Raw genomic sequence first — 20,883 nt, 5'->3', positions numbered from 1 at the left:
GATTTCTTAATGGCGCGGCGGCGGCGGGCGCGCGGCGCATGCGCGCGAGGGGCCGATATGTTGGGGGGGTCCCGGGGCGCCGGGGCGCGGCGCGGAGCTGCCCCCGCCGGCAGCACCGGAGCGGGAGGAGGCGGCCGGGAGGCGGCGGCGAGGCCAGCAGCAGCAGCAGCAGCAGCAGCAGCAGCAGCAGCAGGAGGAGGAGGAGGAGGAGGAGGAGGAGGGAGAGGAAGGACGGGAGGAGGCGGCGGCAGCGCGGCATGACATGACGGCCCCGCTCGGGCTCCCCCCGCGCTGGCCCGACGCGCTCGGCTGCCGCTGCGAGGACGCCCCGCGGGAGAAATCCCGCATGGAGAGCTTGGGACACTGCCGGGAGATGATGCCGCACGCCGGCTTGGCCGCGCCGCCGCCGCCTCCTCCGCCGCCACCGCCGGCGGCCGCGCAGGGAGCCGCGTACGCGGAGCTGGCGGCCGCGGAGCCCCCCCGGCAGTGCCCGTCGGGGGCGGCGTCGGGCGCGGCTCTGGGCTACGGGTACCCCTTCGGAGCGGGGTACTACGGCTGCCGCCTGTCCCACGGCGTCAACCTGCAGCAGAAGCCGTGCGCGTACCACCCGCCCGAAAAATACCCCGAGGCCGGCGGGCCCCTGGCGGGCGAGGAGCTGCCGGCGAGGGCCAAGGAATTCGCCTTTTATCCCGGTTTTCCCGGCTCCTACCAGGCGGTGCCGGGCTATTTGGACGTGTCGGTGGTGCCGGCGCTCGGGGCTCACCCGGAGCCGAGACACGAGGCTTTGCTTCCCATGGAAGGCTACCAGCACTGGGCTCTTTCCAACGGCTGGGACGGGCAAGTTTACTGCTCCAAAGAGCAATCGCAGTCCGCGCACCTCTGGAAATCACCTTTCCCAGGTAGGCTGTTCCCTGGGAAGCGGCGGGATGGCCGCGTTCCCCTCCTCCGGCTTCCCGGGATGAGCGCGCACGGATATTCCATTAATCCCATTTATTCCATTTATTCCGTATGTTACATTTATTCCATATATTCCGTATACTCCATATATTCCATCAATTCCATCTATTCCATATATCCCATATATTCCATTTATTCCATTAATTCCATTTATTCCATGCATTCCATTTATCACATGCATTCCATATATTCCATTTATTCCGCGTATTCCATTTATTCAATTTATGCCGTGTATTCCATTTATTCCATTTATTCCATATATTCCACGTATTCCATATATCAAATTTATTCCATATATCCCATCCATCTATTCCATACACATTCCCCCTATTCCGCCCGCGTATTCCACATATTCCGTATATTCCATCTGCCCGCGCACGCAGGGATGCGTGAGCGCCTGGCTGCGTAATTAAAGGGGAAAGAACCGGCTCAGGAATGCCTCAGTGCGGGGCAATGTGTACGGACATGCACGGCGAGGGTGAAGCAATCCCTGCCGACTCCAAATCCGCGCTCTGGAAAGAAACTTCGCCGTTTAATTCCTTAATTCTCCCCTTTCTTCTCCTTCTCCTCCCTCTTGCCTCACCTCGGGAGAGTTTCTCGGCGCTGGCGCTTCGTCTCCCCCCCTGCCCGCCGCTCCCCCCCGCGGGCGGAGAGCTCCGAAAAAAGGGGGGAAATGAAAATAGTAATAATAATAATAATAATAATAATAATAATAAATAAAAACGAACCCGGGAATGGCTCGGCGGGCTGGGGGCTGTCGGGGGCTGGGCACAGTAAATCATCTCCCAATTACGCGCAATTAGGGGAAGAGGTGTCAAGTGACAAATGAAGCTGTTTGGGGAAAGAGAAGGAGGCAGAGAGGGGTGGGGAAGAGCCGGCGCATCCCGGCAGGGAAAAGGCCCAAAATTCTCCCTTTGGAGCATCCTGGAAGCCCGAAAATCGCGGGGCGGGAGCTGCTCCCGGGGCCTCTCCGCAGCAAAAAAAAAAAAACCAAAAAAATTGGGGGACGCGACCCTAAAATGTCTGGGATGGAGAGAAGCGAGGGGGTCGCGTTATTCTGGGGGGAACGCACACATCCCTTTATTCATCCCCCTTTATCGGGACCAAAAAGGAGCTTTTCCAGGAATTTTTGGGGCCACAGGAAAGGGAATTCGGCAGCGCGTTCTTGGCTGCGTGTGGGGTTTTATTTTTGGGGTGGCGCTGGATTTGGGGGGGACCCCCGAACGCTTTATGGCCCTGCTGAGACCCCAAAAAGGAGAATTCTGCCCCCCAAACCTCCCCAATTAACGCCCGACAGCCATAATTAGGGCCGAGGAGCGCTCGCCTCCATCTTCCTGTCCCTTTGGAGCGCCGAATTTCGGGGCTCGGGTCACCCCAAAACCCTGCGAGGGCTCTGGGAAAGGCTCGGGGATGCCCCAAAATATCGGGGGGAGCTTTGCCCCCCTCCCAGTAGGGCCGGAATAGGGGCGAGGTGTCCCCAGATCCCCCCGATCCCATTCCCCACGCCCGGAGCGTTTCCCCTTCCCCAGCGCCCCCAAAAAGCTGCTGCGTGGGGGGCAAAATTTGGGTTATTTTGCCCTCTCTGAGGGGATTTTTGGGGCTGGGGGGGCTCCTGGGTCCGCACCGGGCTGGGATTTGGGGCTGCTCGTCCCAGATTTTCTGCTGGGGGAAAAAAAAGGGGATGGGAGGAGAAAGAGGAAGAAGGAAAAAAGGGGAAAACGCTAAAAATTGCCGCAAAAATGGTGGTTTTGAGGTGCCTTTGATCCCCCGCAGCCCTCGGTGTGAGGCTTTGAGGGCTGAGGCTCCTCCTTCATCCGCGGCCAAGAAAAACAGCCCGGAATTATCCCTGGTGTGTTTTTATTCCCATTATCCGCAATATTATCATCCATTATCCCCCTCCTCTGGCTGCCTTTTCCTCTTTTCCCCCCTCTTTTGCCCCTTTTCCCCCCTCTCTTTTTTCCCTTCTCTATTCTCCCTCTTTTCCCCCGCTCTTTTCCCCTCTTTCCCCCCTCGTTTTCCTTTTTCCCCTTCTTTTCCCCCCTTTTCACCCCCATTTTTATCCTCGTTTCCCCTCTCCCTCCCCCAAAATCCTCATCCCACACCCCCAGGACGCACCAATCCCCCTTCCCCTTATTTTATTCCGCTTTATTTCGCTTTTCATGTCTTTTTACCCTGATTCTTTCATTTCCCTCCCCCCCCCCCCCATTCTCACTCACTTTAATCCCGTTTTTCCCCACCCAGACGTGGTCCCCTTGCAACCCGAAGTCAGCAGCTACCGCCGGGGCCGCAAAAAAAGGGTCCCTTACACCAAAATCCAGCTGAAAGAGCTGGAAAAGGAATACGCGGCCAGCAAATTCATCACCAAAGAGAAGCGGAGGAGGATTTCGGCCACCACCAACCTGTCCGAGCGCCAAGTGACCATTTGGTTCCAAAACCGAAGGGTCAAGGAGAAGAAAGTGGTCAGCAAATCCAAGCCAGGGCATCTCCACGCCACCTGAGGGACTTTGGGATTGGGAAAATCGTGGAAAGAGGAGGAAAAAAAAAAAAAAAAGGGAAGCGAGAAGCGTAAAAATGAATATTTATCTGCTCGTTGCGATGGGATCCTGCTGATTCCAGGTTATTTAAAGAGAATGATCCTAAAAAAAAAAATCAACCCCGTCCCTTCAAAATCACCCAGCGCGGCTTTGAGTTTTTCCCTCCCGCCAGCTCTGACTGTGAAATCCCGGCAAAAAATTCCCAGGATTTTGGGGAATTCGTGGATATTTTGCAGAGGAGAAAATGGAATATTAAGCTGAGAGTGTAGTTAAAGATGGGAATTCCCATTTCCCCCCTTCCGTTATCTCTTATCTCTTATCTCTTATCTCGGCTCGTTCCGCCCTCATCCCGATGTGTAAAAAATGTGAGGGGAAAAAAAAACCCTCGGGCAAAGTTGGCTCCGCGTTTTCCCGGTTTTTTAAGGATGGAAAAATCAGGAATGAAGCTGCTCCCGAGCGGAGAAAAGAATTCCCGGGGCTCGCTCCGAGCCCTCCCCAATCCCGGGATTTGGGCGCGGGGCGGGATCGGAGCCGCTCCCCAAGATTTTGTTTGATTTTGGGGAATTTGGGGGAATTTTCTCCTGCGGGTTTTGCTCTGTGCGGGCCGGAAAAAGTGGAGTTTTCTTCCGGGAAATGCCCGATTTTGGGGGTTTTTGGGGTTCTCTTCATGATCCGCAGTGTTCCTTGGAGAAGTAAAAGCGATTTTTGGGGTTTGGTTTTTTTTTTGTTTTTTTGTTTGTTTTTTTTTTTAAATTTTAAATTCTAATTTTATTTTAATTGTCCTGTAAATGTCGAGAGCTCGTGGTGTCCGCCTTGTATCATTTCTTAGAAATAAATCGCTTTTTTTTCGTCGTTGTTTTGCCTGGAGGACCAAAAAAAAAAAAAAAAAAAAAAAAAAAAAAAAAAAAAAAATGCTCTTTGTGCTTTGTGCACCTTTTTGCAGCCCCCGGCGGGAATTCCAGGGGAAAAATGGGGAAAAAGAGGAGAAATGCGGGAAAACTGGGATAAAAGCGGGAAAATTGAAGGATGGGAAGGGGAGAAAAGAAATCCGAGGGGGTTGAGGCGAGCGATTTAAAATGGATTTTTTGATGAATTTCTTTTGATTTATTTCATTTTCATTTGGTATATTTTTATTTCTTTGATTTTTATTGACTCGAATTCTATTTAAAATTGTTTACCGGCTTTAGTTTTAATTTAATCTATTTTTAGTCGACATATAATGTATATCCAGGGGATAAATATTGCCAAAATGCAGCATTTCACTGCGCTCCTGTTCCGTAGGTTTTTATTCCACAGATTTTTACTCCATGTATTTTATTCAAGAGATTTTTATTTCACTTAATTCTTATCTAATTTAAATTTTATTTCATTTCTTCTCTCTCTCCCTTTATTTTTCCTCCCTCATCTCCCTCCCTTCCCCCGCCCGAGAACGCGGCGGGGCCGCTCCTCAACCGCTTTAAAAACCTCTTTAAATCGCTTTAATTTCCCCAAAACCTCTCGGGCTCCGCAGCCGCGCAACTCCCGCGGAGAGATCCGGGCGAGGAAAGAATTTCGCCGTTTAATCCCCTCCTTAAATCCGCCCGAGGGGAGGGAAAAATGGGCAAAAAAAGGCTTTAAAATCGAGATTTTTGCGGGGTTAAATTTGCCCCGAGTGGGGCAAAAATTGAGGGGAGAGGGGGAATTTAAAGGGGGAAAAAAGTGAATTTTAGAGGCCACAAAAATGCTCGCGCGGGCGGCAAAATATTTCATTTACTCGATATTGAATCTCTATTGAATCTCTATTGAATCTCTATTGAATCTCTATTGAATCTCTATTTAATATTTATTTCTGTATTTCTCCCAGGCCCGGGGATATAACCCTGAATATTCGCTTGTTTCGAGGATTTTGGGGTGGATATTTAAATGTTTTGTGGATTTTGCGGATATAAATATTCAGATTCGGGGGGTGGAATTTCAATAATTCGGGGGTTGGGGCGCTCCGGGTCTTTATTTTTGGGTTGATTCCCCCTCAAATCCTGTCCTGGGTCTGAATTTCCATCGATATTTTATAGGAAGTTGTAGAAATACGTGAGGTAAATACAGAATTTATTGGAAATAGATAATAAAATAGAGGAATTTACGGAAATAGATAATAAAATACAGACATTTCTAGATGTAGAAGGGGAAATGCAGCGCCCTGCACTGATTTGGGAAGCGGCAGGTGGATAAAATCCGTGTTTTTCTAGAAATTCATAGAAATATTTGGGATAAACAGAGGGATTTCTAGAAACGAAGGCGATAAAGATATGAATTCATACAAATTCGTCATAAAAATCTAGAAATTGGTGGGGATTTAGCCATATCTGGAAGCGAATTCCCAATATTTTTACACAAAAAGGGATGAAAATCCCGTTCATGGGCGCCTGGATGCGCCTCTGGAATGTGGGGATGGATGGGGATGGATGAATCCGCACCCAAAACCCCCAAATCAACCCCAAAACCCCCAAATCAACCCCAAAATCCCCAAATCAACTCCAAAACCCCCAAATCCGCACCCCAAACCCCCAAATCCGCACCCAAATCCCCCAAATCAACCCCAACATCCCCAAATCAGCCCCAAAACCCCCAAATCAACCCCAAAATCCCCAAATCAACACCAAAACCCCCAAATCAACCCCAAAATCCCCAAATCAACCCAAAATTCCCCCAAATCAACTCAAAAACCCCCAAACTCGCACCTAAAATTCCCAAATCAACCCCAAAACCCCCAAATCAACACCAAAACCGCCAAATCCGCACCCAAATTCCCCAAATCAACCCCAAAACCCCCAAATCAACCCCAAAATCCCCAAATCAACACCAAAACCCCCAAATCAACCCCAAAATCCCCAAATCAACCCAAAATTCCCCCAAATCAACTCAAAAACCCCCAAACTCGCACCTAAAATTCCCAAATCAACCCCAAAACCCCCAAATCAACTCCAAAACCCCCAAATCCGCACCCAAATTCCCCAAATCAACCCCAAAATTTCCCCCCCCAAAACCCCAAAAGGACCCTCGGCGTTGGGTTTTTCCTCCCAGAATTTTTCCAGGGATCCAGAAAATTCCATTCCCTCCCCCGAAATCGCCCCCGATGGATTTGGGATCCTTCCCAAGGCGACCCCAAATCCCGGGAATGCCGCCGGACCCGCCCCTCTCCCAAGGTTTTGGTGGGGAAGGCGAAAAATTTGGGGGTTTTGGGGATTTCTCCCCAAAAATTCCAGGTGATGATCCCAAGGGTTTTCCCGGATTTTTTTGGGGGGAGTTTCAGCGATTTGGACCCAGAATTTTTCCGATTTTCGTTCATTTCAGGAGCAGCTCAGCCGGGAAATATCAGAATTTATCTGGATGGGCGCTTGGAGTCCTTGGGAAAACCTTCCCAAATTCTCCCCAGCCGGGAAAAATCGGGATTTGGGTGGGAAAAAAGGCTCTGATTCCTAAAAAAACCGGGAATTTTTGCGTGCGGAGACAAAAAGCAGCTCCGGGAATGCCCAAATCGCAATTCTGGGGGGCAGAAAAAATGAGAAATAAATTTAAAAATGGGCTAAAAAGCGGCAAGAACGGATCCTTGGGAAAGGGTTTGGAGGGAATGTGGGAACAGGGAGAAATATTCCCGATTTTCTTCCCCTGGAGCTCGGATTCTTCTCGGAGCAGCCAAATCGGGGAGGGTTTGGTCATTTGGGGGTTAATTTTTGTCACTTTCGGGTCAATTTTTGGTAAATTCTGGTTTAATTTGGGGCTTCATTTTTGGTCACTTTGGGGTTAATTTTTATCACTTTGGGGTTAATTTTTGGTGACTTTTGGGTCAATTTTTTGTCATTTTCGGGTTAATTTTTATCCCTTTCAGGTTAATTTTTGTCACTTTTGCGTTAATTTTTTACCATTCTGGGTTAATTTTTGTCCCTTTTGGGTTAATTTTTTGCCATTTCGGGTTAATTTTTGTCCCTTTTGGGTTAAAATTTTTCGGACGGGGCCAGCTCCGGCTCTTCCTCCTTTTTCCGTGTCTTGGCCGCTCTTTGGTGCTGGAGGAATCCAAAAAATGGGATAAAACTCCCAAAAAGAAGGAAAACCAAGGAATTCCTTCATTTATTCCTCTTCAGGGTTTGATTTTTTTAGGGATTTTGGTGGGGAAAATTGGAGAAAAAAGAGAATTTCGAGCGATTTCCCGCCCGAATTTCCCCAAATATTTGAATTTTTCCTGATTTTCCGCAGACGCCGGAGCTTCCGTCCTCCCCCAGCGCTCCAGGAGCTGAGGAAATGTTGGATTTTCCACTCAGAATTTTGGCATTCAGCTTTTCCCGAAGCTCCAGGCTTGGGTTGGAACCTCCAGGGCCCCAAAAATCCCCAATTTTCCCCTTAATCCCTCACGAATCCACGGATTCCTCCTCCGCCCTTTAATCCCGGTGGGGAAAACATGAATTTGGGGATGGAAAGACAAAAAGAATCCCTTTATTCATTTATTAATTTCATTTTTTAATGATTTTCTTCAATCAATTCTTCCTCCCGCTGCTGATTTAGGATTTTTGGGGGCGTTTTCCTTCATTTTTTCCCCAGAAAAGGCGGAAAATTTCACTTACACGCCCAGCTCCTGGGAATTTTCCTTCCAACTCCAATCCTCTCCAAGGAGGCGCTTGGGTGGAGAAGGAGGGAATGGGAATTCTCGTGATGAGGAGATTTTCACTGATTTTTTAAAATTTTAATTTAATTTTTTTTTGGTTTTTTTAAATTTTTCATTTGGATTTCTGGCAGGGCCGCGGATGGAGAAGTCGGGAATAAAAATCCCCAATCCAGGCCGAGCTGAGCGCTGGGAAAAAAAATGGAATTCAGGAGGGGGAAAAAAGGCAAAAATGGAATTTTTCGGGGTCGCGACGGCGCCCGAAGGGACGAGGGAAAACGGAATTAAAAATGGGAAGAAAAACTGAATTTAAACCCAAACGTCGGCCGCAGACCCCTCCTTAACCCCAGTTTCGAAGCAAAACCCGCCGAGATTTGACCCCAAATCGAAGAAATTCGGGGGTTTCCCCTTCATTTTTCCCACCGGCGCCGCAGAAAATCGGGATGGGGAATGGTCAGCGGATGACGTCAGCGGGCTGTGACGTCACGGGCGAGTTACCCTTGACCTTGACATCATCGGGGGGGGGGGGGAGGGGACGGGGGGGACCCGGGGGGACCCCTCAGCCTTGATCTTCGCCGCGGGGCCGCGGCTGAGCCGGGCTCGGCTCGATCCAGGCGGGCGCGAGCGGCGGGGCCGTAAAACCCCGCAGGAAATTCCCAACTTTCGCTTTTCCTTCCCTTTGTTCCCGGCGCTTCCCGGCCCGGCCCCGGCGCGGCCCTTCCCGGATTTTTCCCTTCCTGTTTTCGTTTTTCTCCCTTTCCCCCCCCCCACCCACTTTGTTTCCTTTCTTTTAAAATGAATTTTCCTTTTCCTTTTTTCCCCCCTTTTTTTCCTTTTTTTTTCTTTTTTTTTCCTTTATTTTTCTTTTTTTCCCTTTTTTTCCTTTTAATTTCCTTTCTTTTTCCTCTCATTTCCTTCCCTTTTTCTATTTTTTCGTTTCCTCATCTTATTATTTCCTTTCTTTTCCTATTTATTTCCTTTCCTTCCTATTTTTCTTTCTCTTTTCTATTTTTTCATCACTTTTTTCTATTTCTTTCCTTTTTTCTCTTCCATTTCCTTTTTTCCCTATTTTTTCCTTCCTTTTTCCCCCCCAATATTCCCTTCCTTTTTTCTATTTTCCCCTTTCTCTTTTCTATTTATTTCCTTTCTTTTCCCCGTTTTTATTTCCTTTCTTTTCCCCGTTTTCCCCTTTCTTTTTCTACTTCCCCTTCTTTTTTCCTGTTTATTCCCTTTCCTTTTCCCTATTTTTCCCTTTTCCCCCCTATTTTTTCCCTTCTTTACTTCCCCTCCCAAACAAACGTTCCCCCATTTATTTTTTCCCCCCAAACCATTTTTTAAGGATCACATCCCCCCTCAGGAGCGGGAATTCCTCTCCCTTCAGAGCGAGGTGAGTGCAACTCCGATTTTCCCGGTTCCACAAGAACTTGGCCTTGAAAGGCCAAAAAAAAAAAAAAACCAACCAAAAAAAAGGAAAAAAGGGGGGGAAAAGAGGATTTTTAAATTATTTTTGGGAGCTTCCCAAGGCTTTGCCAAGGAATTTTTCCTGGAGGCTCCTCCAGCGCTGCCGCTTCCCTGGATTTTCACCCCCTTGGCTGCGCCTCGCCTCAAAGAGAGGGGAAACCTCGTTTTTATGGATATTTGGGAATTACATCCCGAAAAATCGCGGCTCCGCTGCGGGGGGAGCTCAGCCCGGCGCGGATTCCCGAAATTCCCTTTTTTCCCCGCCGCTTTCTCCTCCTTTTCCAAGGAAAATGGAATCAAATCGCGGCTTTGGGGCTCCTCCTATCGCGATTTGCTCGCGACTCGGGAATTCCAAGCCCTGGCCCCGCTTGTTTTTCCAGTTTTTTTGGGTGGTTTTTTTTTTTTTTTAGGAATTCCAGGGTAAAAAAACCCCCCAGTTTCTCCCCCAAAACCAGACCTGGAGTTAAACCCAAACTTCCCTGGATTTGGGGGGTTGAACTTTTCCCTTCCAGGCTTTCCCCGGGGAGCGTCTGCCGGCAAAAATGAGGAAAAATAGGGGGAAAATGGGATTTTCCAGGAATTTCCCTCTCTGGGACCTGCGCGCCTCCAAACTGGAGCCGCCCCCGGTGATTTGGGCTGATCTGAAGGGATTTATTCCCATTTCCTGTTTTTCCATGGAATTACATTCATTTGGGGGGGTCAGTCCCATTTCCCCAGCTTTTCCAGGCGTTTATAAATTTATAAAATGACGGGAAAAGCGGATTTTCCACTCCAGAAAAAGCAGCCGGGGGATATTTGGATTTTCCCGACCCTGTCCATATTTATTCCCCATATCCTGGATTTTTATATTTCTTTTATCCCAAATCCTTCCCTTTTTGGACCCTTTTTGCTCGAACCACAACTCCGGACGGATTTGGGGTGAAATTGGGGAAAGGAAAAAAAAAAACGGGATTTGTTTTTCCAACCTCCAGACTCCCCAAAATCCCTTTAAATTTCCTTTTTCCCTGCCAAATGTTTCGCCCAGCCGGGAGAAATTTGGGTGATTTTGGCCTCGGGAAGGTTAAATTTCATTTTCTGGGGAGAAAATTCCGAGTGGGGTCGAGTCCTTCCCATCGGAGCCGGAAAATTGGGGCTGAGGCCGCAGGATTTGGGATCTCTTGATTTAATTTTTTATTTGTATTTTTATTTGGGTTCCTGGAAGAGATGGGAATGGAGATTTTGGGAATAAAAATCCCGATCCAGGCCGAACTGAGCGCTGGAAAAAGAAAATGGAATTCAGGAGGGGGAAAAGAGGCAAAAAGGGAATTTTTCAGGGTCGCGACGGCGCCCGATGGGAAGAGGAAAAAAGGAAAAAATCCCACGAATAAAACCGGGGAAAAAGCGCCAAAAGTCCAGGAATTCATCCCAAAAGTTGGGAATGTTTTCCCCGCGCAGCCAGGGATGCTCATTAGCATGGGATGCCGACCCTTTTTACTACCCTAGACAGTGACCTTGAACTGCGATCCCGCTTTTCCAGCCGCTTTTCCTCCCCCTCTTCCCTGGATTTTTATTACTCCGGGGCTGGAATTTTATTATTTCGGGGCTGGTTTTTCCCCCGGGCTGGGAATTTTCTTTCCAGGCCGACGTTTTTCCAGAATCTGAGGGAAAAAAATTAAAATAAATGATCTTTAAAAATCATCTTTGTCTGAAAATTGGGATTTTTCCCAGTGGGAAAAAGGGAATTTTTTTATCCTGGCCTTTTTTGAGTTAAAATAAATGATAAATAAAATAAAAAACCGAAGGGGATTTTCTGAGCAATTTAAGTGGGAATTGGGATATTTTTAGGAAAGCCACGCCGGGGTTTTTTTAAGCGGCGCTCAGCTAAGCCGAGCATTCCAAAAGCTCGAGCTGAGCTGGGAAATGAGATTTTAATGGGAAAAAAATTCCCCCTGGAAAGGCGGGAGCGTCGCTGAAGGGTCCTCGGGGTTTCTTTTTATTTCTATTTCTATTTCAATTTTTATTTTTATTTCTATTTTTATTTCTATTTCTATTTTTATTTCTGTTTTCAATCCGCTCCTCGCTGCGAGTTCTGCTCCCAGAGTTCAAGGCCACGCTTCGAATATTCCCGGGAATGCTCGGGGCTTTTCCCAGCTTGGAAAACCAGGAGAAACCAGGGAAAAAAAAAAAAAAAAAAGAGAGAGGGAAAAAAGAAGAAGAAGAAATCGCTTTTCTCACTTTGAGGCTCCCTCGCTCAACCCCGCCCCAAAATTGCGATTTTTGAGTGAATTTTTGGGCTCGCCCCGCTAAAAAATGCAAATATTTGAGGGGAACCCCCCCAAACCCCAGGATTTTGGAGCAGAAATTCCCTTTCTCCCGCAGGGAACGAAGCCCCGGAGCAGCCGGGGCAGGAATTTTTGGGCGGAGGGAAGAGGAAGGAATTTTTTTTTCGCCCCAAAAAAAAAGCAGAAATGGGAGCGAACAAAGCCAACCGCGGGGCATCACGTGCTCGGAATTTATATAAATTATTCCTCTCCTCATCCCTGCAGCTCCAGGAAGGAACCGGGAGCAGCTTTTCATTCCCACCTCGTACCTGCGGGGAGAAAAATTCCTTGGCAAGGCTTGAAAAACGCCCAAAAAAAAAAAAAAAAAGAAAAAAAAGAAAGAAAGAAAAAAAATCCCCCAAAAAACCCCAATTCTTGGCGTTTCAAGGGAACGTTTCTCGCTCGAGCTTCGCTGCCTCCGCGGGGAAAGGTGGGCGCGGAGCTCCGCGAGGTAGGAATGGAGTTTTCCAGGCTGGAAAAACGATGGAAAAGCTGGAATTCGGGGCTTTTCCACCCCCGGGAGCTGTCCATGGAAAAGGAAAAGGCGCCCAGGAGAGCGGCACCTGACGGATTTGGGGTTTTTCCGGGGTTTTTCGGGGGTTTGGGGGGTCCGGGAGGGAAAAAAAAAATGCGAGGTTTTGGGGGGAAATCCCTAAAATATTGCGGTGGGAAGGGGGGAAATGGGAGTGGGGCGGGTTTCCTTCCGCGGGAATATTCCCGGGGTTTTGGAGAGGAAAAATGCAAAAATGCAGCGAGGGGGAGGGAGCTGGGCTGCTCCGAAAGAACAACAGAGGTGGGAAAAGGGAAAAAAAAGGATTAAAAACCAGAAAAGAGGAAAAAATTCCAACCCAAACCCTCGGCAGTTCCCGGTTTCCATTCAAAGCGTCTCTTCCAGGATTGTTTCTCCCTTCCAGGTTTTTTTTTATCCCCTTCCAGGTTGGGTTTTGGTTTTTTTTTTTTTTTTTGAGTTTATTTTGTGCAGGAAGGAGCCGGTATTGATTTTTTTTTATTATTATTTTTCCTCGTTTTCCTCGGGAGAAGGGGAAGGGCGGGAGGGAAGAGCTGCGAGGGCGAAATAAATGGAATTAAAGCAGCGAGGAAGCGGCTTCCAGGGGTGGGGATGGGCCAGAAAGATGGGGATTTCCAATTATTCCCGGGGAAAAATGGGGAAAAAATCAGATTTTAGGATTAGAGTGGCGCTTCTGGGATCTATAGGGGATGGATGAGGGAGCGCGGAGCCCTCCTGGCCGCTGTCTGCGCCACAGCTCATTAATAAAACCGATGGATTGCTCCTAAAAAAAAAACCTGGAGAGGCCGGGAAGAGTCTGGGAAGAGGCTGGATCCTCCACGGAGCCGCGGGGGCCGGGAAAAGGCGGGGGAAAATGAAAATAATGATTAAAAAATGACCAAACCCGATAAAATAATGTCCAAAAATGAGAAAAACAAGATCTTAAATGATTAAAAAATGACCGAAAAGGATTTTTAAACTATTTAAAGTGACAAAAAAGGATTTTAAATGGCCAAAAAAAAAAGAGATGATAATGATCTAAAATAAAAAAAAGGTGGAAAAGGTCGGGAATCGCTTCCAAGTCTCCCTCTGGATCGGAGCCTGTTGCGGGCAGCGTCATCCGTCTCCTTAAAAAGCCCCGTAAAGTTTATATGACACAATATCTAATGGGGATTTATTGGGGCGATACTGTAAATCCGCGCTTTTAGTTAATAAAGGAGTTAATTAATGAGGAGCGGCCGCGCTCGCGCCGCTCCTTCCTCCCCCCGGGCTGGGGGCTGGAGGTTTTGGGGTGAAAACCCCAAATCTTTCCTGTTAAAAATGGCATTTTCGGGGCTTTTCGCCAGCGCTGCAGCGACTTTAAAATCCCCAAAAATGAAATTAAGCGAAAAGGGGATTGATGGGATTTTTTAGCGATTTTTTATTTTTTTAATGCGGGAGGGGGGAAAAGGGGGAGGGGGGGAAAGGAGGAAAAAAAGGAGGAACTCGCCGCTGTTTTGTCTCGGCCGCGGAGGGGAGGGGAAAAAAGGGAAGGGAAAAAAGAGGAGGGGAAGGGAAAAAGGAGGAGGGGACAAAGGGGGGACACCCAGCGCGATTTGGGGCTTCACGTGACGGCGGCGGCCGGGCCAATGAGCTCGAGCCGAGCCTTTTAACCCCGCTTCATGGCAGGGAAGGCGCAAAAGTGGCAAAAAAATCCCAATAATTTTTTTTTTGCCCCCTCCTCGGATGCGCGGGGGCCCCGCGGAAAATGGGCGAGCACAACCTCCTGAACCCCGGCTTCGTGGGCCCGCTGGTCAACATCCACACGGGGGACGCCTTCTACTTCCCGAATTTCCGCGCGTCCGGCGGCCAAATCCCGGGATTGCCGTCCTTGTCCTACCCCAGGAGGGACAATTTTGGCTCCTTGCCCGCCTGGGCATCCTCGGAGCCCTGCAATGGGTACCCGCAGCCCTACCTGGGCACGCCCGTGGCGCTCAACCCCGGCTTCGGCCGCGCCTGCGAGCTCGCCCGCGGCGACGAGGGCAAGTGCTACTACCGAGAGGGCGACAAGCGCGACGACAGGGGCAGGGACAGTGCCCTGCTGCCCCTGGAGCCGCTGCCGGCAGCCGGCATGGGAGGGAATTTCGGGAAGTTTGAGTATCCCGCTGCAGAGGGGATGGCGCAGGACCCGCCGTCCTGCCAGTCCCTGGAGTCGGATTCGGGCTCGTCGCTGCTCAACGAGGGCAATAAAGGGGACGCGGCGGGGTTGGTGTCACCCCTGAACGCCGGGAGTGCTGGTAAGGTCCTAAAAAGGGGGCTTTGGGGTTTTTTTGGGGGAGCTGGAGGGGTTTTAGAAGGGTTTTTTTGGTGGGTACTGGAGGGGGGGGTTGGAGGGGCGGTCCCCGGGAATTTGGGGTTCGGCGGCTTTGGTGTCACCCCTGAACACCGGGAGCGGTGGGAAGGTCCTAGAAAGGGGGTTTGGGGTTTTTAGTGGGGTTTTTTAGGGGGGTTTGGAGGGGGTTTAGAGGGGTTTTTGAAGGGTGTTGGAGGGGTTTTCCCTGGGAGTGAAGGGGGCGCGGCGGGGTCGGTGTCACCCCTGAACCCCGGCAGCGCCGGTACGGTCCTAAAAAAGGGGGTTTGGGGTTTTTTGGGCGGCTTTTCTGGGGCTTTTGGAGGTGTTTTCCCGGGGAATTTGGGGTTCGGCGGGGTCGGTGTCACCCCTGAACCCCGGCAGCGCCGGTAAGGTCCTAAAACCCGGGATTTTGGTGGTTTTTGGGGGGGATATGGAAGGGTTTTCTCTGGGAATAAAGGGGACGCGGCGGCGCTGGTGTCACCCCTGAACGCCGGCAGCGCTGGTAAGGTCCTAAAAAGGGTATTTTGGGGGGCATTTGGGGTGTTTTGGGGTGTTTCGGAAGGATTCTCCTGGGAATTTGGGGTTCGGCGGGGGCGCTGTCACCCCTGAACCTTGGCAGCGGTGGTAAGGTGCTAAAAAGGGCTTTTTTGGAGGGTTTGGAGGGGTTTTGGGGTGGTTTGGAGGGGATTTGGGGTGTTCTGGAGGCGTTTTGGCAAGGTTTTCCCAGGGAATTTGGGGTTTAGCGCGGTTGGTGTCGCCCCTGAACCTTGGCAGCGGTGGTAAGGTGCTAAAAAGGGGGGGTTTGGGGTTTTGGGGGGAAATTTGGGGTTCCCTCCGCGGGACCGGCGCGCCGATGTGGGGTCAGGCCGCTAGGGGTAGCAGCGAAATCCCGAATGTTTTATTGGGTGCTGCTGCTTTTAAAAGAAAAGGCCATAAACATGTAAATATCCCATAAAAAAGGGGGAAGAGGGAGCGGCAGGAGCGGAGCGGGACGGGGGATGCGCGGCCGGAGAGAGCCGGGGCTCTTTTGGGGTCACGGCTGAGGGGTGTCCCGAGGGAAAAGGGGGGGAAAATGGGGATTCTTCAAACAAAACCAACCTGGGGCGGTTTTGGGGTCACGGGTGAGCGGCGGCAGCGCGAGGGAAAAGGGAGAAAAGAGAGGGAGGAGAGGGGAAAAGGGGGAATCCTTAAAAAAAACCCTCCGGGAGCGTTTTTGGGGTCACGGCTGAGGGGCGGCAGCGCGAGGGAAAATGGGGGAAAAGGGGGAAATCCTTAAAAAAACCCCCGCGCCCTTCAGAGTTGGGATGTGGGGGCAGCCCCAGGTTCTGGGGGGTCCCGGATTTGTCTCCCGTCCTTTGCTTCCCAATTCTCCCTCCCCGCGCTGGGAGAATCCCAAATTCCCCGCGGCCCCAAAGCTTTAGGGACAGCGGGGTCACGGGGAAAGGGCCGATGTGGGGACGCTTTTTTAGGGGCAAAAGGGAAAGTGAAGATGTGGGGACGCTTTTTTTAAGGAAAAAGGGGAAAGCGGCTTTCTGAGGACGCTTTTTTAGGCAAAAAGGGGAAAAGTGGCTTTCTGAGGACTCTTTTTTAGGGAAAAAGGCGTTGCGGGGACGCTCTTTTAGGGGAATAAAGGGAAAAGGGGCTCAACGCCGACTTTTTTTCGAGGAAAAATGGAAAAGGCGTTGCAGGGACGCTTTTTTTTGGGAGAGGGGCGTTGTAAGGATGCTTTTTTCCGGGGGAAAAGTGGATTTTAACCCTCGGGAAAGGCTCAAATGCGGCTCGGGCGGCCTTTTCCAGGTGCTCCGTGGTACCCGATGCACACGCGATCCCGGAAAAAGCGCAAACCCTACTCCAAGCTGCAGCTGGCCGAGCTGGAAGGGGAATTTTTGGTCAACGAATTCATCACGCGCCAAAGACGGAGGGAGCTCTCGGACCGGCTGAACCTGAGCGATCAGCAGGTGAAGATCTGGTTCCAGAACCGGCGCATGAAAAAGAAAAGACTCCTCCTCAGGGAGCAGGCGCTGTCTTTCTTTTAAAAAAAAAAAAAAAACGACAAAAAAGCGCGAAATTTTGGGCAAAATCGGCCGCGTCGGGGGTTAGAAATCAGAGAAAACGGCAAAAAAAAAAAAAAAAAAGAAAAAAAAAAAAAGGAAAAATGAGAAAATCCCATTAAAACCCCACGGAGACTCTTAACCCCTTCCTGTCCCGCCCTGAGACAACCGGGGAATAAAGAAAATAAAGCAAAATATCACCCGGTTGTCCTTAAAAATAGGGAAAAAAGCAACCCCGACAGCGGAAAAGCAGAAAAAGTAGAAATAATGGGAAATATTCCGAATAATAGGAACAAAATATTCCATGGAGGCGGCGTCCGGAGAGGATGAAGGGGAGGTTTTTTGGGAGCTTTTCCAAGGCCGCGAGCTCAGGTAGGGGCTCCACGAGCAGCGCCGGGCACGGTCGGGGCCGTCGGGAATTCCCGGATTTTCCCCCCAAAACCGGGCTGGAAAAGGATCCTGGGATTTGGGGAGGATTTGGGGTTTAGCGGGAGGGAGAAGCAGCGGAAATTCGGGATTTGGGAGGGGGGATATTGAGGAGGGGGTTCAAAGGAGCGGCCCCGCGGCGCTGCTTTGATTTGGGTGGGAAAAGGGAATTTTTTCACTTTAAATTGGGGGATTTTGGGGCAATCGGGGTGGCCGAGTTTAATCGGGATGCTCGAGACAAAGCCCCGCTGGAAATTGGATTTCTCCCTGGAATCAGTGAGGTGTCTCTGTCACCCTCTGCGAGAAAAAAAAACCGGATTTTTTTCCACGTTGACGCAATTTCTTGGAGATTTTCCCTCCCCTCTCTCCCGCTTTTCCAGCCTTTCTCTGCAAAATCCCCCAATTCCATCTTCCCTCTTTCAAAAAGTTCAATTTTTCCGCTACAGGAGCGCTGCGAGATGTGGGGTTTGGGGTGGAAACGCTGGAAATTAGGCAGGAGAAATCCCCTTTTCCGGCGGTTCCGAGCGCTGGGGTTAATCCCCGAATCCTGGGATAACTCGGGATTTTTTTCTTCCTTAAAACCGATTAAAACAACCCAAAATAGGAGAATGTTAATTTTATTTTAAGGAAATGTAAATCGGCCGTGAATCCGCCCAAAAATCTGCGGGCTTTATCAAAAAATGACGCTTTTTTCTCCTTAAAAATCCCGATTTTTTACCTTTTTCTGGACAAGGAATGGGATCCCAAAGCTTTTCCCAGTTTTTTTCCCCCTTCCAGCGCAGCGGAGCTGGGATTTCTGTGTGCGGGAGCTCAGAATTCCTGGGATAAAACTCCTCAATTTTGGCCAATTTCGCGCTCACGGCACTTTTGGGATTTTCGGCAATGGGATTTAGGAAAGGGGAAGGCGCGGGGGGGGCTTTTCCTGCTTGGAAATCGCAATTTGGGCTTTAAAAAGGGGGCGGAAATTGGGGAAAAATGGAATTTTTTCGTGGAGAAGGGGCCGCGGGTGCCGCCGGGATTATTTTGGGAATCATTTGACGGCAAAGCGGCGTTTTCCTGGGAAAAGCCGGGATGCTCCCCCCGCGCCGCCGCTTCCCCGCGTTCACGGTCACGGCCGGCGCCGCTTTTATTTATGATGGAGCCCATTCCCGGAAAAAAAAACCGGGAAAAAAAATCCCTCCCTGGGCTGGAAGGAGCCTTTTCCCTCTTTTCCGGGGGCTTTATTCCCGCTCCCTCCGCCCTCAGCGTCTCCTTCCCCTTTTTTCCCCTTTTTCCCCCTTTTCCCCCCCATTTTTCTCCCTTTTCCCTCCCCCTTTTTCCTATTTTTCCTCCTTTTCCTTCTCTTTTTCCCCCTTTTCTTCCCTTTTGCCCCCATTTTCCTCCCTTTTCCCTCCTCTTCTTCCCTATTTTTTCTCCTTTTCCCTCTTTTTCCCCCTTTTTCCCTCCTTCTTTCCCCTTTCCCCCTTTGTTTCCCTTTTCCGCCTCCTTTCCTCTAAATTCCCCCCCTTTTTCCTTTTTCCCTCCCCATTTTCCCACTTTTTCGCCCTTCCCCCCCATTTTCTCCTTTTCCCAACATTTTCCCCCCATTTTTCCCCATTTTCCCTCCTTTTTCTCCCTCTTTTCCTTCTTTCCCCCTTTTTAACAGTTTTTTCTCATTCCCACTCCAATTATTCCCCATTTTTATTCCCTTCCCGAGCTTTTTTGCCCAGGAAAAAGAACCCAAACCGCTCCCTCCACCCCAATTTTGGGGTCAGGATCCCCCTTTTCCCCCTTTTCCCTCCCCTCCCTCTCCAGAGCCGCCGCGGGGCTGTGCAATAAAACCCTAAAATGTGTCCAAAACCCCATTTTTGGGCGGTTTTGCTCCAGCCCAACCACGTGCAATGGGAAAATTCAATTTTTGGGGTGGCGCCGAGGGGAAATTTCGGGGTTTGGGTCGCTCTCAGAGGGGATTTTGGGGCTGTTCCATGTCCTGGAGGTGCGAAAATCATCCCAAAACCCCAAATCCACGCAGATTTTGCTGCATTTTGGGTTCTAAACCCCCCCGGGCGGGGATGGAGGAGGGTGGAACGTCAGGAATTTTGTGGGATTCATCCCAAAAAAACCCAAATGGAGCCGCCTCCTTCTTGTCCCGCTGCTCAGAGGGGCAAAAATCCCCGGGAAACCCAAACAAAACAAAATAAAATGAGAAGAAAATGAGAATAAGTGAAAAGAAAACGAGGAGAAAATGAAAATAAAATGGGAATAAAGGGGGAAAAAATGAAAATAAAATGAAAATCAGGTGAAAAAATGGAAATAAAGTGTCAATAAAATGAGCCTAAAATGAAAATCAGGGGGGAAAAAGGAGAATAAAAGGAGAATAAGATGAGAATAAAACGAAAAGAAAATGAAATTCCAATTCCCGAAGCGTCCCCGCCACAAAAGCCGAGGCACCAGCAGCGAAATGCCGGGAAAATGGGAATTTCTGCCAAATCTCCGTCCCAGAAAGAGGCGCTCGGTGGGGTTTGTCCGTCCTGTGTTTGTTCCGTGTCCGTGGCGTTGTCCCCCTGCTTGTATGGCCTAGGGTAGGTTAATTACCGCTGTTAATTAGCGCGGAAATCCCTTTCCGAAGGGGTTTTTTCAATCCTATGCAATGTCTGTCCTGTACAAAGTCGCTTCTGGCTGATAATTCTAATGAATGAAGGAGTTAATTAATGTATTCTGATGTCATTTCTGGAGGAGAAGAATAAATAAACTCAGCCCAAAGCCGCGCCGTGGTGATGGACTATTATTGTTATTATTATTATTATTATTATTATTATTATTATTATTATTATTGTATTATTACGTTTTAAAATTTTTATTATTTTTATTTTTATTATTTTATTATTTCATTTTATTCTTTTTATTCTTCTATTCTTTTATTATTTCTAATAATTTCATTATTTTATTCTTTTTATTCTTCTATTCTTTTATTATTTCTAATAATTTTATTCTTTTATTCTTTTTATTCTTTTATTCTTTTTATTCTTTTTATTCTTTTATTCTTTTATTCTTTTTATTCTTTTTTTTATTCTTTCATTATTTCTATTAATTTTATTCTTTTATTCTTTTTATTCTTTTCTTCTTTTTATTCTTTTATTCTTTTTATTCCCTTATTCTTTTTATTCCCTTATTCTTATTTTGCTTTTATTTTTTTATTCTTTCTGGTTTTAAATATTTTTGATTTTTATTATTATTTTTCTCTTCAATTTTATTTTGCCTTTTGATTTTGTTAATGATTCTTTTGATTTATCAATAGCAGTTCTTATTCGCGATTAAAATGGAAACAATCGCGGCCGAAGTTCATAAAAAAAAAAAAAAAAAAAAAAAAAAAAGAGGGAAAAAAATCAAAGCATTGGAGGATTTATTGTGGGTTTTTGGGGGGCCGGAAATAATTATTAAAAAAGGTGATTCAGTGAAGTAAAATGTGCCGGGAAATTAAAAATATCGAGGGGAATAATTGGGAAAAATCCCCGGGAAACCAAAAGTGGGAATTGAGCTTTGATGGGGAGCGGAATTCCGCCCTAAACCCGCGATTTTTGGGGGGAAAAAAGATGGAATTGGGATTTTGGGGGGGGAAAAACACCTGGGATTTGAATTTTCGGAGGGTAAAAGGTGGGATTTGGGATTTTTGGGGGGAAGAAGCCGGAATTTGGGATTTTT

General features: G+C 48.6%; 2 protein-coding genes across 2 annotated transcripts; both read left to right on the top strand.

Moving 5' to 3' along the window:
* Positions 1-262: 262 nt before the first annotated feature.
* Positions 263-3,455, top strand: HOXC13 (homeobox C13; the record flags this gene model as incomplete). The annotated part of the gene is made up of 2 exons (XM_082299251.1): positions 263-899; positions 3,199-3,455. 2 exons carry the CDS (start codon positions 263-265, stop codon positions 3,453-3,455), a joined length of 894 nt encoding a protein of 297 aa, XP_082155377.1.
* Positions 3,456-14,140: 10,685 nt separating this feature from the next.
* On the top strand, positions 14,141-16,761 carry HOXC12 (homeobox C12; the record flags this gene model as incomplete). Its single annotated transcript, XM_082298998.1, has 2 exons — positions 14,141-14,669; positions 16,523-16,761. The coding sequence occupies 2 exons, from the start codon at positions 14,141-14,143 to the stop codon at positions 16,759-16,761; spliced, it is 768 nt and encodes a 255-aa protein (XP_082155124.1).
* Positions 16,762-20,883: the final 4,122 nt, after the last annotated feature.

The sequence above is a fragment of the Coloeus monedula genome (assembly GCF_965178545.1).
Source record: "Coloeus monedula genome assembly, chromosome: 30".
Lineage (NCBI taxonomy): Eukaryota > Metazoa > Chordata > Aves > Passeriformes > Corvidae > Coloeus > Coloeus monedula.
The sequence above is the reverse complement of the archived record's forward strand: the minus strand, read 5'-3'. Positions and strand labels throughout refer to the sequence as shown.